Consider the following 27,490-nt stretch of genomic DNA (forward strand, 5'->3'; position numbering starts at 1 on the left):
ACTTGCTGTCTTGCTAATGTTGTTGACCATCTCCCTGTTAATTCACTTCTGGTTCCTATTTTCCTAGGTCGCTTCCTGGATGGCTCTGATGTCAAAAGCGGACCACTATTTTTCAGCACAATGAAGGATTTGGTTGAAAGATTTTCAGGCTACTTATTCTCTAGTCTACACTGGATTTCACTGGCCTTTGTTTATAAAAGGCGAACAATGTCACCTTTCTGCCTTTGTTCCCTCTTAAAGCATTTGTAGTTCCAATCTTCCTTGGACACATTGTGCAAGGCTCTGATGTTGAAAGCTGAGGATTACTTTTAGGTATGATGAAGGGCTTGTCTGAGAGATTCTTAGCCTGCTTGTGTTCTCCATTTTCTCCACAATGGTTTCCCTTGGCCACTGGGGATGAAAGTTGAACACCTTTTATACACTTTACTGAAGATTTAGATGACAGTCCCTCCTGCTTTTCTGTAAGATATTCAACCTTGTCATGCTTCTGGTGGTCCTCCTAGACTTACCCCCATTCTGAGATTCCACCGTTCTTTTAATCCTTGAATGTGAGATGCCATTATCATCTATGATTCTGAATAACCTTAACCTTCTTATGACAATTCAAATTTTCATCATCCGCAGAATAAGGACAGAGATTTGGATGCTTGTTTCCAATGTTTGAATCAACTGAAACTGTTGCATTTTGAGAAGCATGGGAAACGAGTTTTTCCAGTATGTGATAAAAAATAGTTCTCTTTATATTAGAGTTTTGAGAATCTCCAGCAGAGAACATTAGAAGATCACGTACCCTAGTAGCACAGAGATTGTCTAAAGAAGCTGGCGGGAAAGAAATTACATTGCTGTGAGAATAGCTGTTAACTCCAAGCACATCATTAATGCTTGCTTGAGTACCTCTACTAACAGATCCTTCATTAGAACGCTGTGAAGCATATTCCTCCCAATAATATGAAAACCCAAAGAGGAAATGACTGCAAACCTTCACGGATTGATCTTAGAAATTTTATCTCCAATTATTGCAAAAAGTGAGGAGCAACAAATGTGCAAGACAAAAATGACAGAGTGGTTGTATTGTGATTCCACCAGGAAGCATATCCAAAGTTATACTTGGTACTTGTATTGGTGTTATTCTATTAATCAATAAGTTAGATTTTGAATTGACAAGGCGGCAAGGCACAGTTTAAAGAAGAAAATATTAGATGGCAAATATGCAGCATAGAATGAATGGCCATAATTAGGTGGAAAGCCATTTTGAAGCGAACGAAAGGCATTGATGAAGCTGCTGATAGCAATTGCGACGCCATCCACAGTCTCAAGAGTGGTGGTATCATGTCTTTTGGCAATGGCTGCAGAGCACAACACTCTTCGTCCTTGTCTCCTGCTTATCCATAAAACAAGAAAAAGCTATATGTTCATCACAATTCACAAACGTGGACTATCTAATATTAGGTCAGGGTTTGGCCTTCATCCAATTCCCACTTAAAGGAAAAGACAATTAATTACTCGGAATTATGCTTCAAAAAGAAAATCCTTTCTTTCGATTTTTGTCATCATAGAGTGAGAATATGAAAGAAAAGAAACTTAAAGGTGGGTTAGAGCTACCCTCTGCATTCAAATCCTCCAACAACTAAACCCCTGGGCTGTGCCATGCCCAGCCACCAATCATGCAACAGCACCTGCAACCCCAATATTCAATTAGACATAATAATTATCATAAATTTTCCCCAATATAGTCCATGAAAGAAACAAGAAGAATGGAAAACCTTTAGAGCTGAGGGATAGATTAGCGAGAGGGGTAGCGGCAGCGATGGGAATGGGAATGGGATGGTCCGATTTATATGGTTTTGGAGAGTATGTTGTCCCACTTGTCTTCCCCATTTGGGGTGTTGCCGCAACTCAACTCCTCTGCCTCTGAAGGATTCTTTTTCAACTTGTTGGCGTTAGAAGTCAGTTGCTGTCGGAGTCACTGCCCACTTCTAACCTCTGATTGGAGGCCCAGAGAATGACCTACGACCACCAACTGTTAAGCCCTCAGGCCTCGACCAAAAATAAATGTGCTTAAAGGATTAACAAACATGCATATTGATCAAATATGGCCACGGCTGTGTGCAATTGTCTTCACATAAAGCGTATTAATGAAACACTAAGAAAAGGAAATCTTTTTTTTTTAAATTCCAAATCCAGACAATGTAATGATTATTGTATATATCATGGCTCCATAATTAAGCACACTGTAAGTGCTGTAAGTCAATAAATCTGCTCCCCTAGATGAAGCGAAAAAGAGACCAAGTGCAAGAAAAAAGAATAAAATTTATTATTGTCCCTTTTTTTGGTGAGGTGAAAAAGTGGTGTTTGTGAGTACTGATATACGAGAGGAGAGAATAGAGGGCTGAGGAGATCCAACGGCAGAGAGGGGTATTTTATTAAATTACTGGAGTATAAGAACGGGTCTAATAGGAAATGCATTCGCAATTTGGTAATGCTATATATATATATATATGATCCGCTTGCCAATTGCTCGGGGTTTGGTCCATGCAGCCACTATTTGTTTGATTAGTATCATATATGTATATTTGTTTGATGGCTGACATGTGCTGCATCGGAGGGATGTATATCTAGTGGTATGTATGTCATATATATGTCGCTTGAGATTGGAAGGGGGCAGTTTGGTTGGTTACCTGATTTCAAGGTTTTAATGTTTTTAGAGCCGGATGCATGTCACGTGCAGCGTACATTTTAATAGTCTTCATGTCATAATAAAAAAGAAACTTAGTATTTAGTCTTTTTTTGGTTTGTAAATTAGATTATACTCAATTCAAATTAAACCCGAATATTTTGTTTGAGTAATAAAATGAAGTATACCTCAATATTTTTTAATTTAACTTGATTCATTCTCATCAATATTTCAATTATCATCACCAAGGATCAAACTAATTTATAAATAAGTATTAACATTACTAATTAATTAACTTACATATATCTGATTAAGGGGAGTCTATAAACAAAAAAAAAAAAAAAACACTTTTTCAGATTAATCAAGTTTAAATTTTAAATATAAAGAAACCAACCTCACGTGGGTTGCTATTCTACATTACTCTCAGGATGCTGATTGCAAGGCCAGGCTCCAATCATGCCCAATGGGCCATCAACGCCACAGGCTCAGGCAATTAAATAACCTTCTACATTCTTCCTCCCACAAATAAATGGGTTTTTTTCCCCTTAATATAATACCAAATAGCTACTGGGCTTCAGTATAAGAACTATAAACAACTTGTGGGCTTAACAACACCAGAAGTAGTTCCACCCGCGTGGTTACATGAAGCTTCAGCTGCCTCATTCTTGTATGTAAGCTTCACATCTTCCAATCTTATTCCAGTGCACGGATATTTTGAACTGCAATCGAATTTCACTGCAACTTCCGTCGCCGATGTTCCATGTATGTCCTGGTATGTCACATCACTAACTTTAACCCCCGAAACCTGTACAAATTGGCCAGCCACCTTTAATGCAGATGGAATTGGATATGACTAAGATCACTCCCGTAGCAAGCAAAGTACATCTACTGATTATTTCTTAACAAAGTATAAATAACGTTCACGTACCTGACCAGGACAATTTTTGTTGCCAGGGCAGTAATTTTGATCAATGACGATGGGGTTTTGCACATTCTTCATAACAACATGTTGGAAAACAATATTCCTGGCAAAACCATTGCTTGGTCTGGCCCAAGACTTTATCCTCACACCATTTTGGGTACCCAAGAATGTGGCTGTTTTAACTGTCACATTCAGCACTCCAGCCTCATTTTGGTCCTTCCCCAAACTCCCAATGCTGCGCAATATCAGAATATGAATATATAACACTTTTTTATAGTTTACATATTACTGTTCTTAAATACTTACTTGAACAGACAATATATGATGATGATATTTGCTTTTACCTGATACCATGACCTGGGCCACATGCGATGTTTTCCATCCAGAGATTAGTGGCACCAGGGCCAATTGAGACGCAATCATCGCCTGTTTGAATCCTGGAGTTGAGTATCGTGACGCTGCTCGATAGTTGTACATGAATACCGTCGGTGTTGGGGCTGTTACCGGCGGCAGAGACCTTCACTTCTTGCATTTTGACATTTTGACAGCCATTGATCACGATGTGGAACATTTGGCTGTTTAGTGATGTTAATCCAATGATGAAAACATTCTTGGAATTGCTAAAGCTAAGTGACTGCATTCAAAAGTAATTATACAATTAATTATCAAGCTTCAACATGTTTTTCCACTAATTTATTTATACCTCATAGAATATAATAACCAAAAAATTAAAAGGATATATGTTCAGTTCTTGATGCTATATGCACATTATGGTTGATCATAATTTGATGTTCAAATTACATGGGAACTCTTTTCTTCGATGTTGGCTTATCGTGGCATTATTAGAGATTCATCACACAGCAAATTACGCTGGCATTTTAAATAAGTTGGTAAAACCAACTGTATTGTTGTGAACTAGAAGGATTAATTGCATTGGCGGGGGAAACTGGGAGCTCTCCATTAATTAACGAGTTATCAGACAGTGACTCGATCATCAACATCGATCCCACTTTCCTGGAGTAGAACATTAAAACCCCCCCCCCTTTCCCAACCAAATGAATCTGAAGGGATTTACTATCCACTATATGTCCAGTAGCAGAATTATTCCTGTTATTTTGGCCCGGTAAACGTGAAATTAAAGCGTAGGAACTCAAAGTCTGAACAGTAACGCCTAGTGAAACTAATTAAAATTAAAGCCCTTTTCCCTTTCACTCTCAAGTCTGAAGCAACTAAATGCACGGTGTATGAAAACGACGGGGCACTAAACTATTGTTACTATTACTTTGAAAATAGACAATAGAAAGTCATTGTGAAACCCAGTCCTTGGACTAAAATTGAATTGAATTGAATTTCAATTTTCAATCAGCCATAGGCGAATACAGTAAAGTAATTAACGCCTAAACTTATTTAGTTGGATACGGGCAATTGAGTGATTCCACTTACCGTAGCACCGCTGGGGCAATCCTTGCCAGAATTCTTGCAAGCCCACAAGCCAGTTCCCTTGCCATCAAGTATTCCTCCAAAAATGGAAACTCCATCAACATTCTGAAAGGAAATCCAGTTGTTGGCATTTTCAAAAACCCGATAGTCCGCAGGAGCCACGAGGGTTCCATCGATTCGTATTGTTATAGCGTTGTTGTTGCATTGGCCACTGAAGTCCACATTACGTAGCAAAAACGTCCCTTTGGGTACGTTGATGGTTGCAGGTTTTGTTGAGCCACAAGCATGAGCCCATGCAGCAAGAAAGGCTTTGGTTGAGTCAGTTGAGCCGTCGGCTTTGGCACCAAAACTAATCACATTAAGTTCCACCGCTGCAGCAAATGATGAGTTAACGAAGAGAAAGAGAAGGGCAAGGAAAAGAAGTCGATAAGTACTCATCGTGTGAATTTGCTATACACTTTGTTAATCTATATATGGCCAATAGAAAATGTGAATGACACAGAAAGAGGAGAGAGAGAGAGAGAAAAAAAGTGAGGGAGTAGTGGTGATTGTGGGAGTTGAATTGAAACGGTTTGAGGTATATATAATACTACAAGATCTTTTCAATGGAAGTTTTGTGTCGGGTTATTAATTAATTGGGAGAAATCAGAAGCAAGCTGCGCCGGACTTCAAGAGTATTTTTTTTTCTGAATTAATTAATTAGTACTTATTATTAGTATATTATGAAAATTAAGCCTCTAATTCTGGCTTTCCTTAGAAAAAGGCCTCACGCCGGGGCCCTATCATTGCTTTTGCGTTTGCATTTGCATGGTTTTGCATTTATCATTTTATGAACTTATTAGTTAATTAGGAGTTTGGCACTGATCATGATCTGCTATTTGCATCTTAAAAAATTAAACAAAGCAACCATACTATTAACAAATTTCAATTTTCAAGTTAATGTCTATTGCTCTTTTGCAACACATGATTTTTTTTATTGCACTTGCCATTTCAACTCCACCGTCATTCGTCAAAGTTTAATTGAGGGAAATTGTAAGCATAATGTCCCATACCAAGAATTTGAAATGGAAACAGTTTCTCGACTAGATTAGAAATAAACACCCCAAAAAGACAGGTGCTCCGAGACATTAACGTTAATTCAAGAAACAGAAAAAAAAAAGAGGGGGTGGGGGGTAAATTAGGAGAAGAGGTCAAAATAATAATTCTATCACAAAATTAGCTAAAAGAAAAGATGCATGTACGTGTTTGCTTGAAATCATGACATGAGATGAGATGGGAGACTTCAAACGTTTTAAAATATAATAATCAATCAGTTAATTAATTAATTAATTAAAAGAGAAGCAAAGAGCCAGTGCCTAATTAAACTGTTTAATTAAGAGACAAGTGATAATTAAGTAAATTAATTAGGCATAACTTGGAATCAAACGATGCCACGACAAGGTGTAATTGAGGCATTTATTGACTCCAACCATGCCATGACAGTCGTTTGGATGCCATGGGCGTGCAACGTTGGCGGGGGCCAGTGTACCTCATCGGAGCACAACTATCCTTCCTATCCTTTCATTTTTTTTTTTATTTTGTTATTGTAGACTAAAATTTATCCAATCCTTTTAGTCGGGCCTCAGTTCTAAAATCGAGGCTCGGGTTTGTTATTTTTATTTTATTTCTATTTTGATATTTTTAATAAAATAATAATATTATTAAATACAATAATAATACAAAAAATAAAAAATAAAAAAGAGTAAAAAACAAAGGGCTGCCACCTCCCTGTCCACCAAAAGCTTAGGCCACCCACTTCCCTACAAAACTATTCCACTATACCACCTACTCCCCAACCGGTCCTATAAAACCCATAACCTAGAGAAAGACTAGGGAGATCACGCCCTCATTACAAACCCTTCTTTACCTTACCCTAGAGCTTTACCTCCTTCTACGAGCCTTTGTACATGACCATAATCCCTAGCCAAACCTTTCTACAAGCCCTTGCTAAGTTTGATCCTACCTCGTCCAGAAACCTACGCCTACTAACCCGCACCTATTAAACACAAAAAAAAAAAAAAAACACAATCCTCCCCAAAAGGGGAGGAACCCAACATCGAGAGACTCTTGCCAAAATAAAAAGAAAAGAAAAATCAATCTCACAAAAAAAAAGCAAGTCAAAATTAAAAAAAAGAGGGGTTTGACCAAACCCTTAAGATTTAATTCAAGGCGTTTCGGCAATATTCGGGCACAACTAGGCCCAAATTTGTATTTAGGGGCTTGAAGGGAATTTTTTAAGATTTTTCAATGGTTGGCACGATGGTCGGTGACCATTAATGATGGTTGACACAGTGACCAGCAACCACCAACTGTGGTCAACACAGTGATCGATGATTGTCGATTCAGGTAGAGAGAGAGTTTGAGAAAATGAGGGAGAGAGTAGAGAGAGAAAGAACCAAAAGATATGAAATAAAAAGAATTAGCCTTTTGTAGAAGTCTGAAAGCTAGAACGACACCGTTTCATTAAATGACCAAAACGACATCGTTTTAAGCCCCAAGATCTGCGCGTCAACTCAAAATATGACCCGATGACCTGTTTCTCCCTTTGACCTCTGACCAGTCTAGCTGAACCAGTCCAAACTGACATCGAACTGCCAATCTAGCTAGATTGATGTTGATCGGACTATTGACAGGTTCGGTTCAAGTAATTTTTTTTTGAATTTTTTGAATACTTTTTTTATATTATTTTATTAATATTTATGCATATTAAAATGTTTATATTTTTAAAAATAAAATTTTGTTGAAATAATAAAAATAAATGATGAAGTATATAGTTAAAATTTTTTATAATTTTATTAATTTTAAAATAAATCTTATAAAATAATAAAATATGTAAGAAAATGAAAATTTTATCTAACGATGAGATTCAAAGGTACTCTGAGTAGTGATACCTACGAAATCTCTAATAGAGAAGAAATTTTTAAATACTACCTATGTATTGGAGTATTTATAAAAGTTTTCAATATAATAAAAAAATTTTTAATTATAAAATAGTAAATAAAAATTAATTAATAAATTAAAAATAAAGTGACAAAAATGAGGACAAAAGAAATTTTATCTTATGACAAGATTTTAAAAGTATTTCGAGTATATATGTTTTAAAAAATTTCTAGATGAAAATATTTTTTAAAAAATATTATCAGTGTATTGGAATATTTATAAAAAATCTTCAATACAATAAAATTTCTATTTTCTTCAAAAATTTTAAATAAAAAAATAAAGTCAATAAAATTTCTAAAGAATGAATAAAAAAATGTGCATCAATATGTTATCATTCATGTATAACATAGTTTTTACGAAAAGTAAATTCGAGCCTCTGAGAATGAGATTCTAAGATATTTTGAGAAACGATGCCTAAGAAATCTTTATGTAAGAAAGAATTCTTCTAATGTTATTAAACTGAAGTATTTTAAGAATTATTTCAATAAATGGGTTTTAATTTATTTTTTTTGAATAAAATCTGAACAATAAATATGAAATAAAATAAAGGAAAAACCAAAATCGCAATAAAAAAAATCAAGGAAATTAGTTTTTAAACACCGAATTAAGATTATTTTTGTCAGGATTAATGGATAATATGTAATTAATTGGTACCATTTTAAATGGATGCTGTAAGAATGCTAACCCTTCATCGCACGTAATTAACTCCCGAACCCAAACTGTTTTGCAGATCCTGAAATTATCTTTTTAATAAATTTTAATTAATTTTGAGAGTTTATTAAAATGATAAATTTTAATAGGTGGCCAATCGCACCTAGCCTAAAAAAGATTGGTGACGACTCCATTTTTTCTTTTCGTTTCTAAATTCATTGGGTAACCCCAAAACTATTACGATAGCTTAACAATTCCATTGGGGAAGCCATTTGTTTTTGAGAGTTTGACCAAAATTAACTACATGTTATCCTTAAACATTGACTTAAATAGTCTTAATCGATTTTAATTTTAATTTCCTAGATTCTAATTTTATTTCTTTAAAAAAATCCAAAAACAACTAAAAAAAATTAAAAACAAAAAGAACAAAAAATTTCACACATGTTTTTTTTATTGTTCTTTTTTTTGTATGTATTATTCTCAATAAATTAGAAAATATATACACACATGATGACACGTTACACTTTATGCATAAACTCTATACCCGGGCTCTATCCCTTATAAGAAGAAGTAAAGTACCTATTCCCTCGTGAGGTGATAACCTCTGTAATAGCAAGTGAAATACTTTCACTCAAATTGAATCTATCCATACGTAGCCTATAATGGGTGAAGATCGGGATGCCTAACTAGCCCGACATGGATGACAGTAAAGAACAATTTGAGAACCTTTGGACATGTGTTAATCCAAACCAAGCATGTAATAAGCTATAGGAAGCCAACCTTAGGTAGAGCTTCACCAACCCATTTGTAGAAAGTATCTAAGTCCAAAATGTGTAAGAATACAAAATAAAGCAAAACAAAACAATAAAACAAAAAATGAAAAATCTCAAAAAGAAGTTTTTTTTTCAATTTCAAAACACGTATTCACACTAACTCAATTTTATTTTCATTTCTTTTTTCTTTTACATAAATCATATCATACAGTTTTGCATTAAGGTATTTGGTCTAAGACATCTTTCTCTTGAAAAATTCTTCATGGATCTCATAAAACTACAGAATTACTTATCTTCTTTTAGGATGATAAATTTCATGTAACAAAAGTTGTATGAATCAATGAAAATTTCTAGTGTTGAAATTTGTCCAATAGTAAATATCTCACACTTGCATTCATGCATCATGTACACTATTTTTGTTATTTTTTTCTAAAAAATCATAAAAAAATAGAAAATAAAATTTTTAACACATGGCATTTTGATTTTTAAAAAAATTTTGTGATAATAAAAGTTCAAAAATAGATCACCCATCAAAAATTTTGACTCAACTTACTCGTCATTCATACAACACCAAAGCTCAAACAAGAATCATAGAATAAAAACATGCTAGTTGATTTGAGAGGATGAAAAAGACTCAAGAAGAACTAAAAGGGGATATTGATAAGATAATGGATATGTTCAAGAATCTTGATAAAGGAAAAGTAGTGAAAGGAAATCCCAGATTCCAAGAATAATTGCCTGACATAGTGAAACCTATTTACCTTTCAAGGTTTGAGCCACGACTAACCCAATATTCCTAAGGAACCAAAGTGCAGATTCTTATTCCCAAAGAATATTCTAATCTTTATCTAGGAATGACTTCCATATTTGCTCTAGGACAGTTTCAAAATTTTGTTAATCCTATTATGATGAAAAAATCACTCGAGCCAATTTTGGTTCCTGACTTGGATGATTCCAAAGCGAAAGAAAAGCTAAGGATAAAGACATTTAAGAAAGTAAAAGATACCAATGTTCAACAAAAGATGAAATTATTAAAAGAAAGACTTAAGGTTATAGAGAAAATAGATCTTTAGATCTTTATGACTCAATGGATGCGTTTGAGCTTTGTTTAGTCACAGACATGGTCATTTTGCCTAAATTCAACGTCTTTAAATTTAAAAAATATGATGACATAAAATCTTTAATGACTTATATCACTATGTATTATTATAAGATAACGACACATGATCGTGACAAAAAGCTATTGATGCACGTATTTCAAGATAGCTTTATGAGATTTACAACCAGAATGTATGTTCAATTAGATAAGACTCGTATTTATTCATGACAAGAGCCAACAAGGGCATTTCTTATAATACTGGCATATCATGGATCTAGTTTCAGATCGTCTATCTCTATAGAACATGAAAAAAAATAACAAAAAGTTTTAAAGAGTATGTATAGAGATGAAAAGATATGATCGCATAAGTACAACTTTCTTTCATTGAAAAAGATATAGTTGTCTTGTTTGTGAACACCTTAAAAATATCATACTATGAGAGACTGATAGGCAATGCAACCAAGAACTTTTATAGATATGGTGATATGAGGTGAGATTATTAAAAATGCCATAAAAAATGAAAAGCTTGATGCAAGAGAGACACACAAAGTAAAAAAAAATGAGGCTCAAAAAAAAAAAAAAAATAAAGCCCAAATAGTGAACTATATGGGCAATAGTTTAGAAGTTTCATGCCATATCCCACACCATTGTACCAAACCTATTACCTTTTCATAAACGATGTTACATCCATCACTCATCCATATTAATGATATTAGCCACTACAACAGCCAACTTATTTACCTCATTTTTAGCCATCATTTCGAACACCTACCTATTCATACAACTATTTCACTGCACCTATCAAACCAGAATGGAGACCCAATCTAAGTAGTGGTATGAAAGCTCTAAGAAATACCCAAGAAAAAACTACTTTCTACTATATTCCCATATCTTACACAGAATTATTATCCCAATTTATCCAGAATCAATTTTTGAAGCTTATGCATCTTAAACCCCTTCAACCTTCTTACCCAAAATGGTATGATCCTAATACAAAATAGATTATCATAATGAAAATCAAAGTCACTTGACAGAAAACTATCTCGCACTGAAATATAAGGTTAGAAATCTTATTAAAGCTGAAAAAATAAAATTTAAAACTAATAGTGATTATCGTATCACTGAAAACTCTCTACCTTAATATATTGAAAAAAAGGTGAACCAAAGGTGTTAAAGTATTGATATAAATAATTTGGATGCAATGGACAGATGAGAAATTGAAGAATGGTTCTGTGGTTTTTTTAAGAAAATGATGGTTCATTTGGTGTTACAAGGAGGTGGATTGATTCAAAATAAAAGTGTACCCTTTTTATTTTCTTTTTCACTTCTGTGTTAGACATGCATACGAACTTCATGACTTGTATGAAAGTTGAATTTGAATGCTAATTGAGAGAGTGTTTTTTTTCTTTTTTTTCTAAAGTTTTTTTAAAAAATAATAATAGAAAAAAAATTTTCTTTTCATAATAAAAAGTCTCAAAAAATTGGTGGTCGTTATTATGAATCTATCCTGTGTCCTTTTTACATCCCAAAATCACTTGAAAAACCTTAATATTCCAAAGGATACAAGTTTGAACTTTGTGATGGCTCTTAAGAAAACAAACACTGAAATGATCAATCTGAAAGAAAAAAAAACTTATGAGTTTGAAAATCAGACAAATATGATGTTCTTTTATCTAGATGTTGGTGATTGATAGGTGTCAAGGCTATGCTTCAAACAAAAAGTCATACACAAACGCACCATTTTTTTTCATCTAGGGGCATGCTGATAGAAGAGCATGATTTTCAATTGCCCCAAGATTACCTAGTTTATGCTACTATGTAATTTTGTGAGGATGTGTGCAATCAAGACCCAAATAAACCCTGTCAATATGACTTTCATTGTCACATAAACTTTGTTGACTTATCAAGATAGGAAAAAGATTGGTTGTCATATGAGTTATAAAAACAAAAAAAATGAAAAAATAAAAAAAAGAGAAAAAAATGTCGATGGTTACATCTTGCACTATAGATATTCAAACGATCCTAAAAAGAGAAGGTGAAAAAAAGTAAAAAAGAGAGGTGTAAAAACAAAATTTTTATTTTTAAGGAATCGTTCTTCAGTACAAGTGACCAGCCTTGAGATGACAAATAACCATCTTTCTTTATCCTTTCACAAACAAAAATTATCCATTTGCTACCTTTTTGAGCCTAGTGAATTCTTTTTAAATGAACCTTGATCAAGGATCATCTTCTATATTAGGAAAAAAATACAAATAAAGATTTATTTGATGAAGTCATTGTTCGACAACAAAGGAAGAATGACTTAAGTTGTAAGAGCAAATGCCAAACAAATTGAGTTTTAGAAGTTTTGAATATATTTCAGCAGATTTTGGAATATGCAAGAAAGAACAAAAGTGAAAGCAATAAAAAAAAAGAGAGAAAAACAAAAAAATAAGGAAGAAAAAATGAAATGATTAAATGTTACGACTGAAAAAATAAAAGGAATGAATGCCCAAAAGAAAGTCTTTCATATGATGTAAAATGATCTTTAGTTTGATTACCTTTAAACACATGTTTTAGGCTTATTTATCCATTTTTTCAGAACCTCGAACCTTTACATATATTACATATCTTGAAAAATTTTTTTTATCAAACATGTATACTTGAACTGAAGAGTTTGTTCCTTGTAAAATCCTTATAACCAACTTTGCTTTTGTCCATTTTTTTTTTTCACAAGAATACTTGAGTGCACGATGAAATCATAAAATAAAAAAAAAAAATGAAAGAATGAAGCTTTAAGGTGAAAACAAAAAAACGGACAGTCTAGAGCTAGAATGAGATTGTAATATGAAAATTCATTGTAACCAATGATTGAGATGTGTGCAAGGGTTATCATAGAAAATCTTGGTCTTTCCCAATATGATCTTGAATTTATCATAGCTAATCTTGACATCTATTAAAATACCATATTGTAAAACTAAAAAAAGGTGTCAAATCTGATTTAACCACAAAAGAACCTTCTAAAAGAATTTATTGTTGAGCTTGGATAAAAATTTAATTTTTCATATCAAGTTGTGAGATCCCTTTTAATAATGCAAACCTTAATTTGACAATTAATCATCCAAGCCGTTTGAAAAGATGGAATTGCCATTTTATTCATACATGTCTATACATAATAATGATCACCATTTTTTTAAAGACTTAGGAGTCACATTGTTTCATAAAGGTTGACTACGATAATTTTTTTGTGAGAATTTTATCATTAAAATAAAATGCTTTTAAGGAAGGAAAATAAAATTTTGAAAAGAAAAAAAAACTTTAAGGAAAATAAATGGCACTATGGGAAACACTTTTTAATATAAAAGTATGTTTGGTCAGTTGAGTTTCACCACAATTCGATGGCTTATTTTCTTCAATTCGCTTTAATCAAGTTCGAGTTGATCATATGCATGTGTGATCTGAAGATGAAAAAAGGGAAAAAAAAGTTGAGAAATCCAAATTAGGAAGAAAAAAAGCAAAAATTGATGAAAAATAAACACCAAAGAAAGGATTTGGAATTGAAATGAGTTGAAAGATTCAGGATTGAAAGAAAAATAACTTTAAAAATTTTAAAAAAAGAAGATTTTGAGGCAGTTGCATATCTTGACTTGGGTTTTTTTAAGAAAAGAAAATTTTGAGCATTTGAATATTTTGACTTTGCATTTGTATCATTAGCTTATCTATCATTGATAGGAATGTATGCATTGGTATTTTTGAAAAAGACATTTGCATTTCATATGCATCATTTTAAGGAAAGACATTTGCATTTTATATGCATCATTTTCATCATTTTAAGAGAAGACACTTGCATCATAGTTATATTCACCAATTTTGGAAACATTAAAGAAGAAAGAAGAAAAGAAATGAGTAAAAACATATTCAAAAGATTAAGAATTTTTTTTATGGCATAAGATGAGAGCTTTAAACCCAATATAGCTAGCAGAAAAGTTGTTAAACCAGTGAAATTAGCATCAGCTAAGAAAAATATTGTGATAAATTATTTTCAAAGTATTCGGTGGTGATATCCGAGTATTAAAGTATAAAATTGCATTTTCTTGATGGTGATATCCGAGTATTAAAGTATGAATTTTATTTTCTTGATAGTGATATTCAAGACATTATCAAAATCACTTGGTGATGATATCTGAGTTTAAAATTTGAATTTACATTTTTTTCTCTACATTTGCATTTTTTCAATGGTGATATCTGAGTATTAAAATATGAATTTCATTTTTTTTGGTGGTGATATCCAAGACATTATCAAAATCACTCAGTGGTGATATCCGAGTTTAAAGTTTGAATTTATATTTTTCTCTACATTTGCATTTTCTCAATAATAATATTCGAGTTTTCCTCGAAGGTGATATCCGAGTGTTAAAGCTTGAATTACATTTTCTTGATGGTGATATTCGAGTTTCCTTCAATGGCAATATTTGAAGTCATTTGTATATTCTTGGTAATATCCAAAGTTATTTGTATCTTCTCGGTGGTGATATCCGAGTGCTAAAGCTTGAATTGCATTTTCTCGATGGTGGTATTCGAGTTTCCTTCGATGGTGATATCTGAAGTCATATGCATTTTCTTGGTAGTGATATCCAAGTGTTAAAGCTTGAAATGTTTTTTTTTTATGGTGATATTCGAGTTTTCTTCAGTGATAATATCCGAAGTCATCTGTAAAAAAAAAAAAAAACCTTTTCACTCTGAACAAATTTGATGTTTTTGTCTTTATATTATACCTGATTCTCAGTAATGCGCAAAGAATGACAGTTGTAGATACAAATTTTTTTTGAGTCTTTAAGTCAAGCCTCAGTTCTAAAACCAGGCCCAAGTTTGCTATTTTTATTTTATTTTTATTTTGATATTTGTTAGTCAAATAATAATATTATTATTAAATACAATAATAATACAAAAAATAAAAAAAAATAAAAAAGAGTAAAAAACAAAGGGTTGGTGCTAGTGGGTGCTGTGCACGACACCACTGCTACCTCCCTGTCCACCCTTGTTCACCAAAAGCTCTAGCCACCAACTTTCCTACAGAATCACTCCATTGTAGCCTCATCAGCACCCATGCACCTTATGTAACCCACTATACCACTTGCTCCCCCAATTGGTCCTATAAAACTCATAACCCAAAAAGAGACTAGGGATATCACACCTCAGTTCCAAACCTTTCTTTGCTTTACCCTATAGCTTTACCCTATTCTACGAGCTTTTGTGCACGACCACAATCCCTAGCCAAATCCTTTTACAAGCCCTTACTACGCTCAATCCTACCTCGTCCAGAAACCTACGCCTACAAACCCGCACCCATCAAACACACACACAAAAAAGAAAACATAACCAAAACAAAAAAAAAAGCTTGCCATAAATAAAAAAATAAAAAATAAAAAATACAATCCTCCTTAAAAAGAGAGGAACCTAACGCCAAAAGACTTTTGCCAAAAAAAGAGAAAAGAAAAATTAGTCTTACAAAAAAAAAACACAAGTCAGAATTAAAAAAGAGAAAGGTTTGACCGAACCCTTAAGATTCGATCTAGAGCATTTCGATGAGATTTGAGCAAAACTAGGCTCAGATATATATTTAAGGGGTTGAAAGAAATTTTTTAAGATTTGTCAATGGTTGGCGACCACTAACGACGTTCGGATAATGGTCGACAACCAGCAACGGTGGTCGACATAGCGATCAACGATCGTCAATTTAGGTAGAGAGAAAGGGTTTGAGAGAGTGAGAAAGATAGAGTAGAGAGAGAAAAAACTAGAAGAAATGAAATAAAAAAATTGGTCTTTTATAGAAGTCTAAAAGCCAAAACAATGCCATTTCATTAAAGGATCAAAATGACGTCGTTTTAAGTGCTAGGATCTATATGTCAATCCGAAACCTGATTCGAGGTTTGTGCACTTGACCCGACAATTTGTTTTTCCCTTTGACCGTTGAATGGTCCATTTCAATAATTTTTTTTTGTTTTTGATTTTTTTGAATAGTTTTTTATATTATTTTATTAATATTTATGAATATTAAAATGTTTATATTTGTTAAAATAAATTTTTGTTGAAATAATAAAAATAAATGATGAAGTATATAGTTAACATTTTTTATAATTTTTTTCATTTTAAAATAAATCTTATAAAATAATAATAAAATAATAAAAAATATAAAAAAAAAGAAAATTTTATCCGATAATGAGATTCAAAAATACTCCTAGTAGTTATACCTACGAAATCTCTATGTGAGAATTTTTTTTAAATACTACTAGTGTATTGGAGTATTTATAAAAGTTTTCAATATAATAAAAAATTTCCTTTTTATTATGAAATAGTAAATAAAAATTAACTAATAAATTAAAAATAAAGTGAAAAAAATGAGAAAAAAATTTTATTCAATGACAGGATTCTAAAAGTATTTCAAATAGAGATGCTTTAAGAAATCTTTAGGTGAGAAGAGTATTTTTTTTAAATATTATCAGTGTATTAAAATATTTATAAAAAAATTTCAATACAATAAAAATTCTTCTTTTCTTAAAAAATTTTAAATAAAAAAAAAATAAAGTCAATAAAATTTCTAAAGAATGAATAAAAAAATGTGCATCAACATGTTATCATTCATCCATGATATAGTTTTTATGAAAAGTAAATTCGAGCTTCTGAGAATAAGATTCTAAGGTATTCTGAGAAAATATGCCTAAGAAATCTGTAAGTGAGAAAAAGTTCTTTTAATGTTACCAACGTACTGAAACATTTTAAGAATTATTTTAATAAAAAGGTTTTAATTTATTTTTCTTGAATAAAATTTAAACAATAAATATGAAATAAAATAAGAAAAAAACCAAAATCGTAATAAACAAAAGAAATCAAGGAAATTAGTTTTTAAACACCGAAATTAAGACTATTTTTATTAGGATTAATGAATAATACGTAATTAATTGGTACTGTTTTAAACAAGTACTGTGAGGGTATTAATCTTTCTCCATGCGTAACCGATTGTTGGACCCAGATTGTTTTGCAGATCTTAAAATTATCTTTTTAATAAATTTTAATAAATTTTTAGATTTTATTAAAAGGATAAATTTTAATAGGTGACCAATCGCACCTAACCAAAAGAAAATTGGTGGCGGCACTATTTTTTCTTTTCATTTTCAAATTCGTTGGGTGATCCCAAAATTATTACGATAGTTTTTTTATTAAATAAAAATTTAAATATTAAATAATATTAAAATATACATAAATTTTTTAAAAATATTTAATAATAAAAGTATTATTTGATATAAAAATATTTTAATATTTTAAATTTATTAAGAAAAATATTATTTAATATACTAATTTTAATAGTTTATTAATTTTAAAAAAATCAAATATATTTCATAAATTTCTTTATATGCAAACATAAAAAATTTCATTATATAAAAATTTTAATATGAAGCCATATAATGGGATTTTTTTTTCCATGTTTGCCCATTTTTTTGCTTGAAGCTGTTGTCATATTTGAATTAAAAAATTTGAATGCCTAATCGACTTTATCTTTGTAACTTTGTTCCATAACACTTATTCAAATAAAAATGGTTGATTTTCTTATCTAGGGCATTCGATAGCCTTAATGTAAAATTGAAATAGAAAACTTCAAAACTTAATAGTCAATTGCCATTTAGTCAGACATTTAAATTTTTTATTTTCAGAAAGAGTAATAAAATACCTTTAATTGTAAACTAACATTAACCTATACATAAAAATAATTTTTTAATATTTAATAATAAAATTATTATTTAATAACTTATTAACTAAAATATTATTTGATAAAATAAGTTTTAATAATTTTTTAAATATTTATTAATTTTATAAATATCAAATATAAAATATATACCGACTAGACTAGGGAATTAAATTATACATATAGTATACATCATCGGAATGATTCTATACCTTGGGTCAGTCTTAATTTACTCAAAAAGAACATGCGTAGTCTAATAATGAATGATGGGCTTTAATTAATTAATATTGCGGCAACAAATGAATGATAAAATTAGATGAGGTAGACGTACGTGGACAATAAATCATCAAGTTCATGCACTTTTTGATTAACGTAAGAGCTAGGGCTAGTATATATTAGTATTTAATTATTTATTTATTATTAACCTCAAATTAGGTCAAAGTAGCAGGATAAGTAATGCGGTGAGATCATTCATGTCATGTGGCATGCCGCACCGCAGTTTTTCATGTTCAAATAATTATTGATGGTTTTAATTAGAATTTAGAAAGCCTTAAAATCTTTTTTTGAACAAATTAAGCCTTTTATCTCTCTCTAAGAAGAAATAATGAAAAAAATCAAAGTGAAGTGGGAAACAAATTGTATATGATAATGTGAGAATTAATTAAAATGTTTAGCCACTTCTTATCACGAACCAGAAGAAAAAAAAGATTCCACGAATTTAGCCCTTCCTATATATGTGCATGGAATTAAATCATAATTGATATTGTATGTGGTGTATATTGAAACTTTAACATACATATATAATATATATGCTGTTGCTTACGGTTCCTCCATAGCACGCATGTTAGGCCGTGAGCAGCGGCGTTAATGAATAGGTTAATTCTTTTGATTGTTTAAAACGGCATCTCCTGGTATGTTGCAAGCCTCTCATGTACGTACAACTTTTACAATTTATTGATTAGTAAGCATTAGTAATAATTTCTTTAATTAATTACCAGTTATACATATATATATATATTCTGTTTCCTTGTGCATTATATGTAATGGTTTAATTTGTTTTCTATATATTTTGTGTTTACATCAAGCAATAATTAGACACTTAAATCATATTTAATGTATAAGAAAATAGATAAGATGATATATGCTTTGTTTGTATATAAAAACAAGGATAAAATTATAAGGAGGATTAATATTCTTTTGGTATAGGATAATTAAATCCTTTCAAAGTAAAGAGGATTATTTTAATTCATAGAATTGTGCTTACATGTCTTATTAAACCCTTAAAAATTACATTAATAATTTAAATTATATAAATTTTAAGAAAAGATAATTTTGATCAATAAATAAATTATTCTATCATAATCTTTGTACACATTAACCATACAATAGGATAATATTATTTAATCTAATCATATTCGTAATATCATCTTATCCTATTTTGTCGTAATCTTGTATATCAAATACATCTTCAAGATGTTAATTTTCATAAAAAAAAGTAAGGTTGTTAGTTAATTTAGAATAATATAAGCAGGTTGTGTTTAATTACAATTAAGCGCAATCCAAATATTTAGGGTGAATTCTAAAAAATCTCCTAATAATATTTTTAAAAGAATATTTAGTATGAAGTGATTCGTTTAAAAATTACGATGATTTGTATTTAATAATTACATGATTTTGTTTAATAGTAATATAAAAATTCTATGTGACAGTAATCTTAAAAATGCTTTAGGAAATGATTTGATTCCCAACCTAAATGATGGGAAAGTTTTATTATAGTAGAAAAATAATTTTCAGTATTATTTTTTTATTAATTCACATTCACAAAAAATATAATTAATATTACCTAAAAAGTTGGCCACTAAAAATTTAAAAAAACTGATTTTTAATCACTTATTCTAAAAAAAAAATTATGTTATAAATTTATATTGACTAGAAAAAAGATAATGAATTTATTTAATAAATTTTTAAAAATTATTTTTATTAAAATTGATTTATAATGTGTAATTTTCGATAAAATAAAATTTAACTATTTTATAAATTGTTGATTCAATAATTATTAAACATTTTGTAAGGTTATTTTGAATATTTTGTATTATATGATTTATTTTTTCATATAATATCAAATACAGTAATTTAAAATTACTAACGATTTATAATATTATATCAAATATAATAATTTAAAATCATAGGTGATTTGATTAATAATTATATCATTATAATAATTTTATAAATAATATCAAACGCTATCTAAAAAATACAAATCCCTTTAATTTCAAAATGCATGTTTTTCCTGTTGACCAGCACCTCCATTAGTCAGCACTAAGTTGTTCTTTTTTGTTTTTACTAAAAGACCCTTGTTTCTTCACCTTCATGAAAAATTACCAATTTAAGGAAAACAAAATTTTCTTTTTTCCTAACATAGGAAAGATTGTGATTCATTTTATTTTTCTTTTTCAAGAATCTTTAAACCAAATAGGTCGATCTATCAAAAATATCAAATTGAGTAGCAAACGTTCATAACTAAAATAAAATAATATTTATTTTATTTTTTTTCAAAAAAATAATTACATCAAACTCAAATTAAACATTAGCAAAATTTTCCAGAAAATAAAATTAAAAAATGTGATAGCATAAACAAAAAATATACATGCAAATTTTAAATCTGTTTCTCGAACATCAAGCCACGAAAATAGATGTCAAGCAATCACAAATACAATTTAATAATATTCTTGACACCAACAATATTTATTTGTTGGGGCTTGATGTAGGTGCAAACTGATCATCAGTTAACCAAAGAAAGTCACCATTTGGCTCTATCCAAAAAATAATAAGTTCGAGTCCATCTCAATGGTAGTGACAAAGGATAACCGTTTATGATTGGATGGGGAGAGAGAAATGGTGAGACCGAGAGATGAGTGAAAAGGGAAGTACAGAAGGGAGGGGGAATATGCATATTGAAATTAGAAGGGGTTTGTGGATATTATTAGGGGGTAATTGGAATTCACCCATTATATTTAATTATTTATATACAAATGATGGCATAAAACTTCTTTAATAATTAGTCAAGATCAAGTAATACTCCTAATTATATAATTATTATATATAATAACTAAAGTCAATTGCTTCTTTCTTTCTAGCAAATAATAAAGCACAGTAAATAATCAGCGTGCATGGTGTTGTCAATCCTATAACCATAACCCTGGCTTTATCAATCCTTTGAAGTGGAGTTGCTCACAATATCTCACATGGGGTCGGATTTCTTCTTCAACAAGCACAAGCTAACTAATAGAAAAATTAAATATATTTTTTGTATACTATATAACCAAGGAACTAACTAACCATCTATTTTAAGCAACCGCCCCCGCCGAATCTTTCATTCTACTTAAGTTATCTTCACCGTAATTAAAAGTCAATTATGGTGAAGATTAGGGGACATGCGTGCGTGAATATTGGCAATGGCATCTCATCATTGTCTCATCAATTAGTAAATAGAATATATATATATATTTATTTATATTGATCTTGGCTCGAACATATGGTCAAACTCAAATATATCTACATATGCAAAGGATTAATTGGGGATGTTATTAGAACTTACTACCATTTGTTAAATTTGATTTTTAAGTACAAGAAAAAAAAATTACTACCATTTGATTTGCAAGACTTACTGCATAAAAGGTTTGTTTATGTATATACCCTATCAAGTATCTTAAATAGTGTTATACACACTTGTTAATAACTGGATATTTATAAAATATTTTTGAATTGAATTAATATATTGTTAATAGAAATAGTGCATTTATAAATGAAAGATGTTTTAAAAAATAAATATTTAACTAATCTTAATAAGTTTTTATATTATCACCCCTTTAACTAGATCATCGTTAATTCCTTTGTATAAACTCATGGTCGATCGTTTTTTGTCTTTGTGATAGAATAATATAGATAGATCTGTTGGACCACTTCGAGCTCCCAGATATATGGCTTCTCAATTAATTTCCTAGTCTTATCTTTGCAAGAAGAAAAAAAGTAGGGCTTGAGCTGGGCCACCAACTTCTCAATCCAACTTCCAGAAATCCAGCCTCTTCGATTTATTGCTCCTTGGGTGAAAACCTTCTTTTAGCTGGCAGGGTGATAAAGGGTGGTTTCAATTAAATTAACTCATTTTTATAGGCATTGGTTAAGAATGATTAAAATAGTAATTTAGAAAAAAAAATTTCTTTAGTATTATTTTATCTTAAATTTAAAATAAAATAATACATTACTAATAGATTTCTATCATTAAAAATTATATTGGCACCGATTAACATTTTTATATAATAATTATTAGAGATCAAATTTGTAATGGGTTAATTTTAACCAAACTCAGAATACATTAAACCATATCCCAACAAAACTCCCTATCATATTTAATAAATTTTCACCAATCTCACTTCCTTTCTTACAACATATATTGTTACTGAATACTATGCTCACACCAAATAACCCTTTTCAATTCTTCAAAAAAAAAAATCAATATTTCAAAATCCTGTGGCAAGCTATATATTTCAAAAGTATCATCACTAAAGCTCATCATCAACTTGATATTGATAAAGACTCGTATATATTTGATGGACATTAGATAAATGCTCTGTTCATTCTAAAATGTTTTTTCATATTTGTCTTCGCAAATATACTGCCCTAATGGATCGACCATCAATCATCACATTAAGTAATTCACATGCCTTAGCCTTAATTACTAATAATTTGTGGGTTTTCTGCCTTAATTTATATATATAAACCCCAAATAATTATTGCTTAATTTAATCACGTTTTAATGTTTATACTGTAGACACCCAATTGGGTCTGGACCCAGATCAATTGGGCCTGACCCAAATAGGTAAGCCCAATTCAATTTTATCTTGTATTTTTTTTCTTTTTTCTTCTTCTTTTGTATTTTATGTATTGTATTATTTATTATTATTATTATTATTATGTATTAATATATGTATATATTTATTTATTTATTTTTTGTTAATATTTATGTGTATTTTATTATTTATGTATTATTACTAATATGTATATATATATTTTATCTTTTTTATTTTATTCATTTTTGTATTTTTACTTATCTAATTATATATCTGATATATTTTTTTTATTATTATTTTATTTATCCTATAATATCTGTTGATTTATCTTCTCTAATTATCTAGTTTTTTTTTATTTTGATTTTTATTTTGGAGGGCTAGGATTGAAAGTTGAAGAATCCCACTGAGAGTGAGAATTCAATCAAAAGAGTCCAGACTGGATTCAAAGATTGAATTCCCGTCCAAAGGGGAATTGGGATTGATCAGAAACTCCTGATCAATCCCTATATAAAGCACCTCCTGGAACAGAATGAAACAGACAGAAAACAGTAAGCAAAGCTACTGATTTGAGAGAAAATGAGGCGTATAGGAAGCTAGGAAAAGTTTAGAGTGGTTTGGGAGTGAGAAAAAATTTTTTAGAAATTTTTGGCGAAAAATTTTTCTGGAAATTTCTGGAAAATTTCCAGAATCCGGCTAAAATTCCGGCGAAATTTAAATTTTCCGGCAACAATTCCGGCGAACATTGAAGTTTCCGGCGACCTACCCAGTTTCCGGCAAAGAATCCCAGAAACCGGCGATCTTTCGGCCAACTTCCGACGAAATTTCTAGATTTCGGTGACATTTTCCAGAATCTGACACCGGTGTTCTTCGGTTTTTAGAGAGAAGGGAGAGAAAAAGGGAAGAAGAGAGAGAGAGGAAGGAGCGTTCTGCCGAAAAAACGAAGGGGATTGCCTTTTATACCCTCCCAAAACGACGTCGTTTTGGCCTTAAGTAACCCAGAGGATCCGCGCGTTTTGCCGAACCCGACCCGACCCGAGCGTCGACCCGCTTTCTGACCCACACGTGCCAGCCCCCTCCGAGCCGAGTCGAGCCTCCAAGCCGCTCCCCCCGAGCCGTTTCTCTTCCTTGAGCCGAGCCGAGCCGCGATCCGAGCCGCTCCAGGTTTTTTTTTTTTTTTCTTTGTTTATTTGTTTATTTTATTTTTTATTTATTAGATTAGATTTATGTAATATTTTTTTTATTTATTTTTTATTATTTTATTTTCTTTAAATAAAAAAAAATTCCAAAAAAAATATTTTTAAGGAAAAGTTGAAAGTATCAATTTTTCTTAAAAGAAAAATAAATTTCCAAAAAAAAAAATATTTTTAGGGAAAAGTTAAAAGTATCAATTTTCCTTAGAAATAAATTTCCAAAAAATATTTTTGGGGAAGAGTTGAAAATATCAATTTTCCTCAGAAATAAATTTCAAAAAAAAATATTTTTAGGGAAAAGTTGAAAGTATCAATTTTCCTTGAAAATAGAAATTTCCAAAAAATATTTTTGGGGAAAAGTTGAAAGTATCAATCTTCCCTACAAAAAAAAATCATTATTTCCTTCCTTTCTATCTTAATTTTGATTTTATTTTTTTCTTTAAATAATCCGACGACGGAGCCTCTGCAAGTGAAACAGTAGTTTTTCTTGCATACTCTTGAGGTGAGGGAATTTTCTTAATTTTCTGCTAAAAGTATTAGAGTTAATTGAGAATAATTTCCAATAATTAATTATTTGGTAAAATTTTAAGGCTTTTGGATAACACAAATTTAAGCTGGTACCATCTTTTGATGGGCGTTGTGAGGGTGCTATAACCTTCCTCACACGTAACCGAACTCCCGAACCCTGTTCTGGTTAGCAGACCTGAACCTATTCTTTTAGGGACCCTTAAACTTAGGTGTTCCCTAAAAGGACAGATTCCTTAGGTGGCCAATCGCACCTAGATAAAAAAAGATTGGTGGCGACTCCCTAAAAGTCAATGTCTAGCGATAGATCCCCGGATCTAGACGTTACGACAGCTTGGCGACTCCACTGGGGACCGTGAGAGTCAGGCCAGCAAATAATTTGTGTTATCCAAAAGCCAAATGAAATTGAACCTTGTTGTATATATGTGTTGTTATTCATTCATGTTTTATTTACTTTGTTAATTATGTCATTCATGTGCATGTGCATAACATGAGCTCTACACCCGAGCTCCGTCCCTCTAGGAGGGAGTAAAGTACCTATTGCTTTCGTGAGGTCTAATGCCTCCGCAGTGGCTAGCGAAATACTCCCACTCAAATTGAACCTTTTTCGCTTGTAGCCTGTAATGGGTGAGGATTAAGGTGCCTTACTAGTCTGTGATGGACAAGGATGTAAGGAACAATTTGAGGACCTTTAGACTTTGACCTTAAAACCACATATAGTGAACCTTAAGAATGCCTAACCTATAGATAGAGCTGTCACTCTTCCTTTTTAGAATTGACCAAAAGCATAGGATTCATCCCTTTTACTTTGTGTGATGTGTGATGTGTAAAATTACTTAGTTATTTGTTCTTTTTCTGGGTATACTAACCTTTTTCTTATTTCTTTTGCATTGGTTCATACGCATATCATAAGGTTGCATAAAAGAACATTTGCTTGAAAAACGGTCTTCAACAAATTTTTTTCATGGACACCAATGAACGCCTAGTTTGTTCTTCATCAGTATTAGCACCCTGTGGGACACCTAATGAAGTAAGGGCCCTATCAAAAAAGACTCAATTGAAGATGGGAGATTGCTTGCCAATTGGGTATGAGTCTACTCTGTCTCAAGAAATATCTGTCCTCCTCAAACAGAACAATTTAGAAGATTTGGTTGACATCTGGAAAAAGATGAGTCTGTCAAGACAAGGGCAGTTTTGTCAGAAGCATGGGCATATAGCACACCTTCTAGCAGTGGCTGTTGATGATCAACTAATTAGAGCTGCAACACAGTTTTGGGATCCTGCATACAGGTGTTTCATCTTTAATGAAGCTGATATGACTCTCACCATAGAAGAATATTCGGTCTTATTGGGTTTGCATCTAAAGACTCCTGACAAGATATATGTCAAAAAACATAAGTCAGGATTTCGTAAAAGTCTAGCTCAACTCATGGGGATAGACAAAAAAGTTGTGGATTCTCATACAAAAAAGAAACAAGAACAGGTTTGCCTACCTTGGAAGTTTTTTCATGAGTTTCTGATGCAACACGTCAACGAAGAACGGGGGTTAGACATATTTGCCTTGGCTATATACGGACTGGTGATCTTCCCAAAAATTTTGGGACATATTGAGATAGCAGTGATTGATTTCTTTGAGAGTGTGATCAATGGCTGTAATCTTTCAACGGTAATATTAGCAGAGACTATCAGATCTTTGAGTTATTGTCGTCGAAATGGAGGGCGCTTCATAGGATGCATACAGCTATTGTACGTGTGGATGAAAAGCCATTTTGAACAAGGAAATGGGGCTTTCTCAAAGATTTATATCCGTAATCGCTTTCCGATCAAAGAGTTCTGTGAAAGTGGGTGGTCAAAGCAGAAGTCTAAACAAGAATGGATAACTTTCTTGCAAAAATTGGAAGGTGCCAGGGTGAGATGGTTAGCCCCATGGATGAATCGAGAGCCTATGTTATACCAATGTGGAGATAATACAGTGGTTCCACTTTTAGGTTTATGGGAAGTGACGAATTATGCACTGCTCTTAGTGAGGAGACAATTGGGGGGAGAACAGTTTATTCCTATGACTTATGGGCTTTATCAGTTAGATTTCTCTTACAATGAGCCTAAAGCATTTCAAAGGATGAATGGGATGATCAAAGCATGGAAAAATCCCCAAAGAGTGAGTCCTGGACCATTCACTGAAAAAGTCACTCCAGGTTACTTGGTTTGGAGAACAAAGAGAAGACAAGAAATGGTATTCACTTATGAAGTCTCTCAACCATCGACAGAAGAAAAGCTTGAAGAGATACCATCAGAGTTAGAGCTGGCAACAAAAGAATTTGAATTTGAAAAGATCAAGTTAAAGAAAGAGATTCAAGAACTTCAAGAAGAAAAAGCCCAGTGGAAAGGTAGAGCTGAAAATTATGAAGTTAAAGTTCATAAGATTGCTAGAGAACGTGATGCAGCTACTGAAGATCTAGCAAGGTTACACCAGGAGCATAAGAGGCTATGTGTGAGAGAAAGGGCCAAAGGGATAACCATTGTCGAGCTGACTGAGAAAAACACAAGACTGAAGCAAGAGTATGCCGAATTGGAAGAAGAAAGTACTGAAGCACAGGCAGAAATTAACATGCTAAAGTTATTTGAGCGGGCTAAGTCAAAGGTTGGATGAACAAGGAGACCACATTG

General features: G+C 31.5%; 2 protein-coding genes across 2 annotated transcripts; both read right to left on the reverse strand.

The window, feature by feature from the left end:
• Nucleotides 1-1,024: 1,024 nt before the first annotated feature.
• On the reverse strand, nucleotides 1,025-2,612 carry LOC149515198 (protein EMBRYO DEFECTIVE 1674-like). Its single transcript, XM_089744187.1, has 3 exons — nucleotides 1,764-2,612; nucleotides 1,603-1,676; nucleotides 1,025-1,378 (listed from the first exon to the last, which is right to left on the reverse strand). The coding sequence occupies exons 2-3, from the start codon at nucleotides 1,647-1,649 to the stop codon at nucleotides 1,138-1,140; spliced, it is 288 nt and encodes a 95-aa protein (XP_089600313.1). The 5' UTR covers nucleotides 1,650-1,676; nucleotides 1,764-2,612; the 3' UTR covers nucleotides 1,025-1,137.
• Nucleotides 2,613-2,797: 185 nt separating this feature from the next.
• Nucleotides 2,798-5,478, reverse strand: LOC111295073 (polygalacturonase-like). The gene is made up of 4 exons (XM_022888432.2): nucleotides 5,040-5,478; nucleotides 3,941-4,230; nucleotides 3,603-3,831; nucleotides 2,798-3,479 (listed from the first exon to the last, which is right to left on the reverse strand). Exons 1-4 carry the CDS (start codon nucleotides 5,472-5,474, stop codon nucleotides 3,261-3,263), a joined length of 1,173 nt encoding a protein of 390 aa, XP_022744167.1. The 5' UTR covers nucleotides 5,475-5,478; the 3' UTR covers nucleotides 2,798-3,260.
• Between the last annotated feature and the right edge of the window lie 22,012 nt (nucleotides 5,479-27,490).

This window comes from Durio zibethinus, chromosome 14 (genome assembly GCF_047325235.1).
Source record: "Durio zibethinus cultivar Kanyao isolate XHJ-2024 chromosome 14, ASM4732523v1, whole genome shotgun sequence".
In the NCBI taxonomy this organism is placed as follows: Eukaryota; Viridiplantae; Streptophyta; class Magnoliopsida; order Malvales; family Malvaceae; genus Durio; species Durio zibethinus.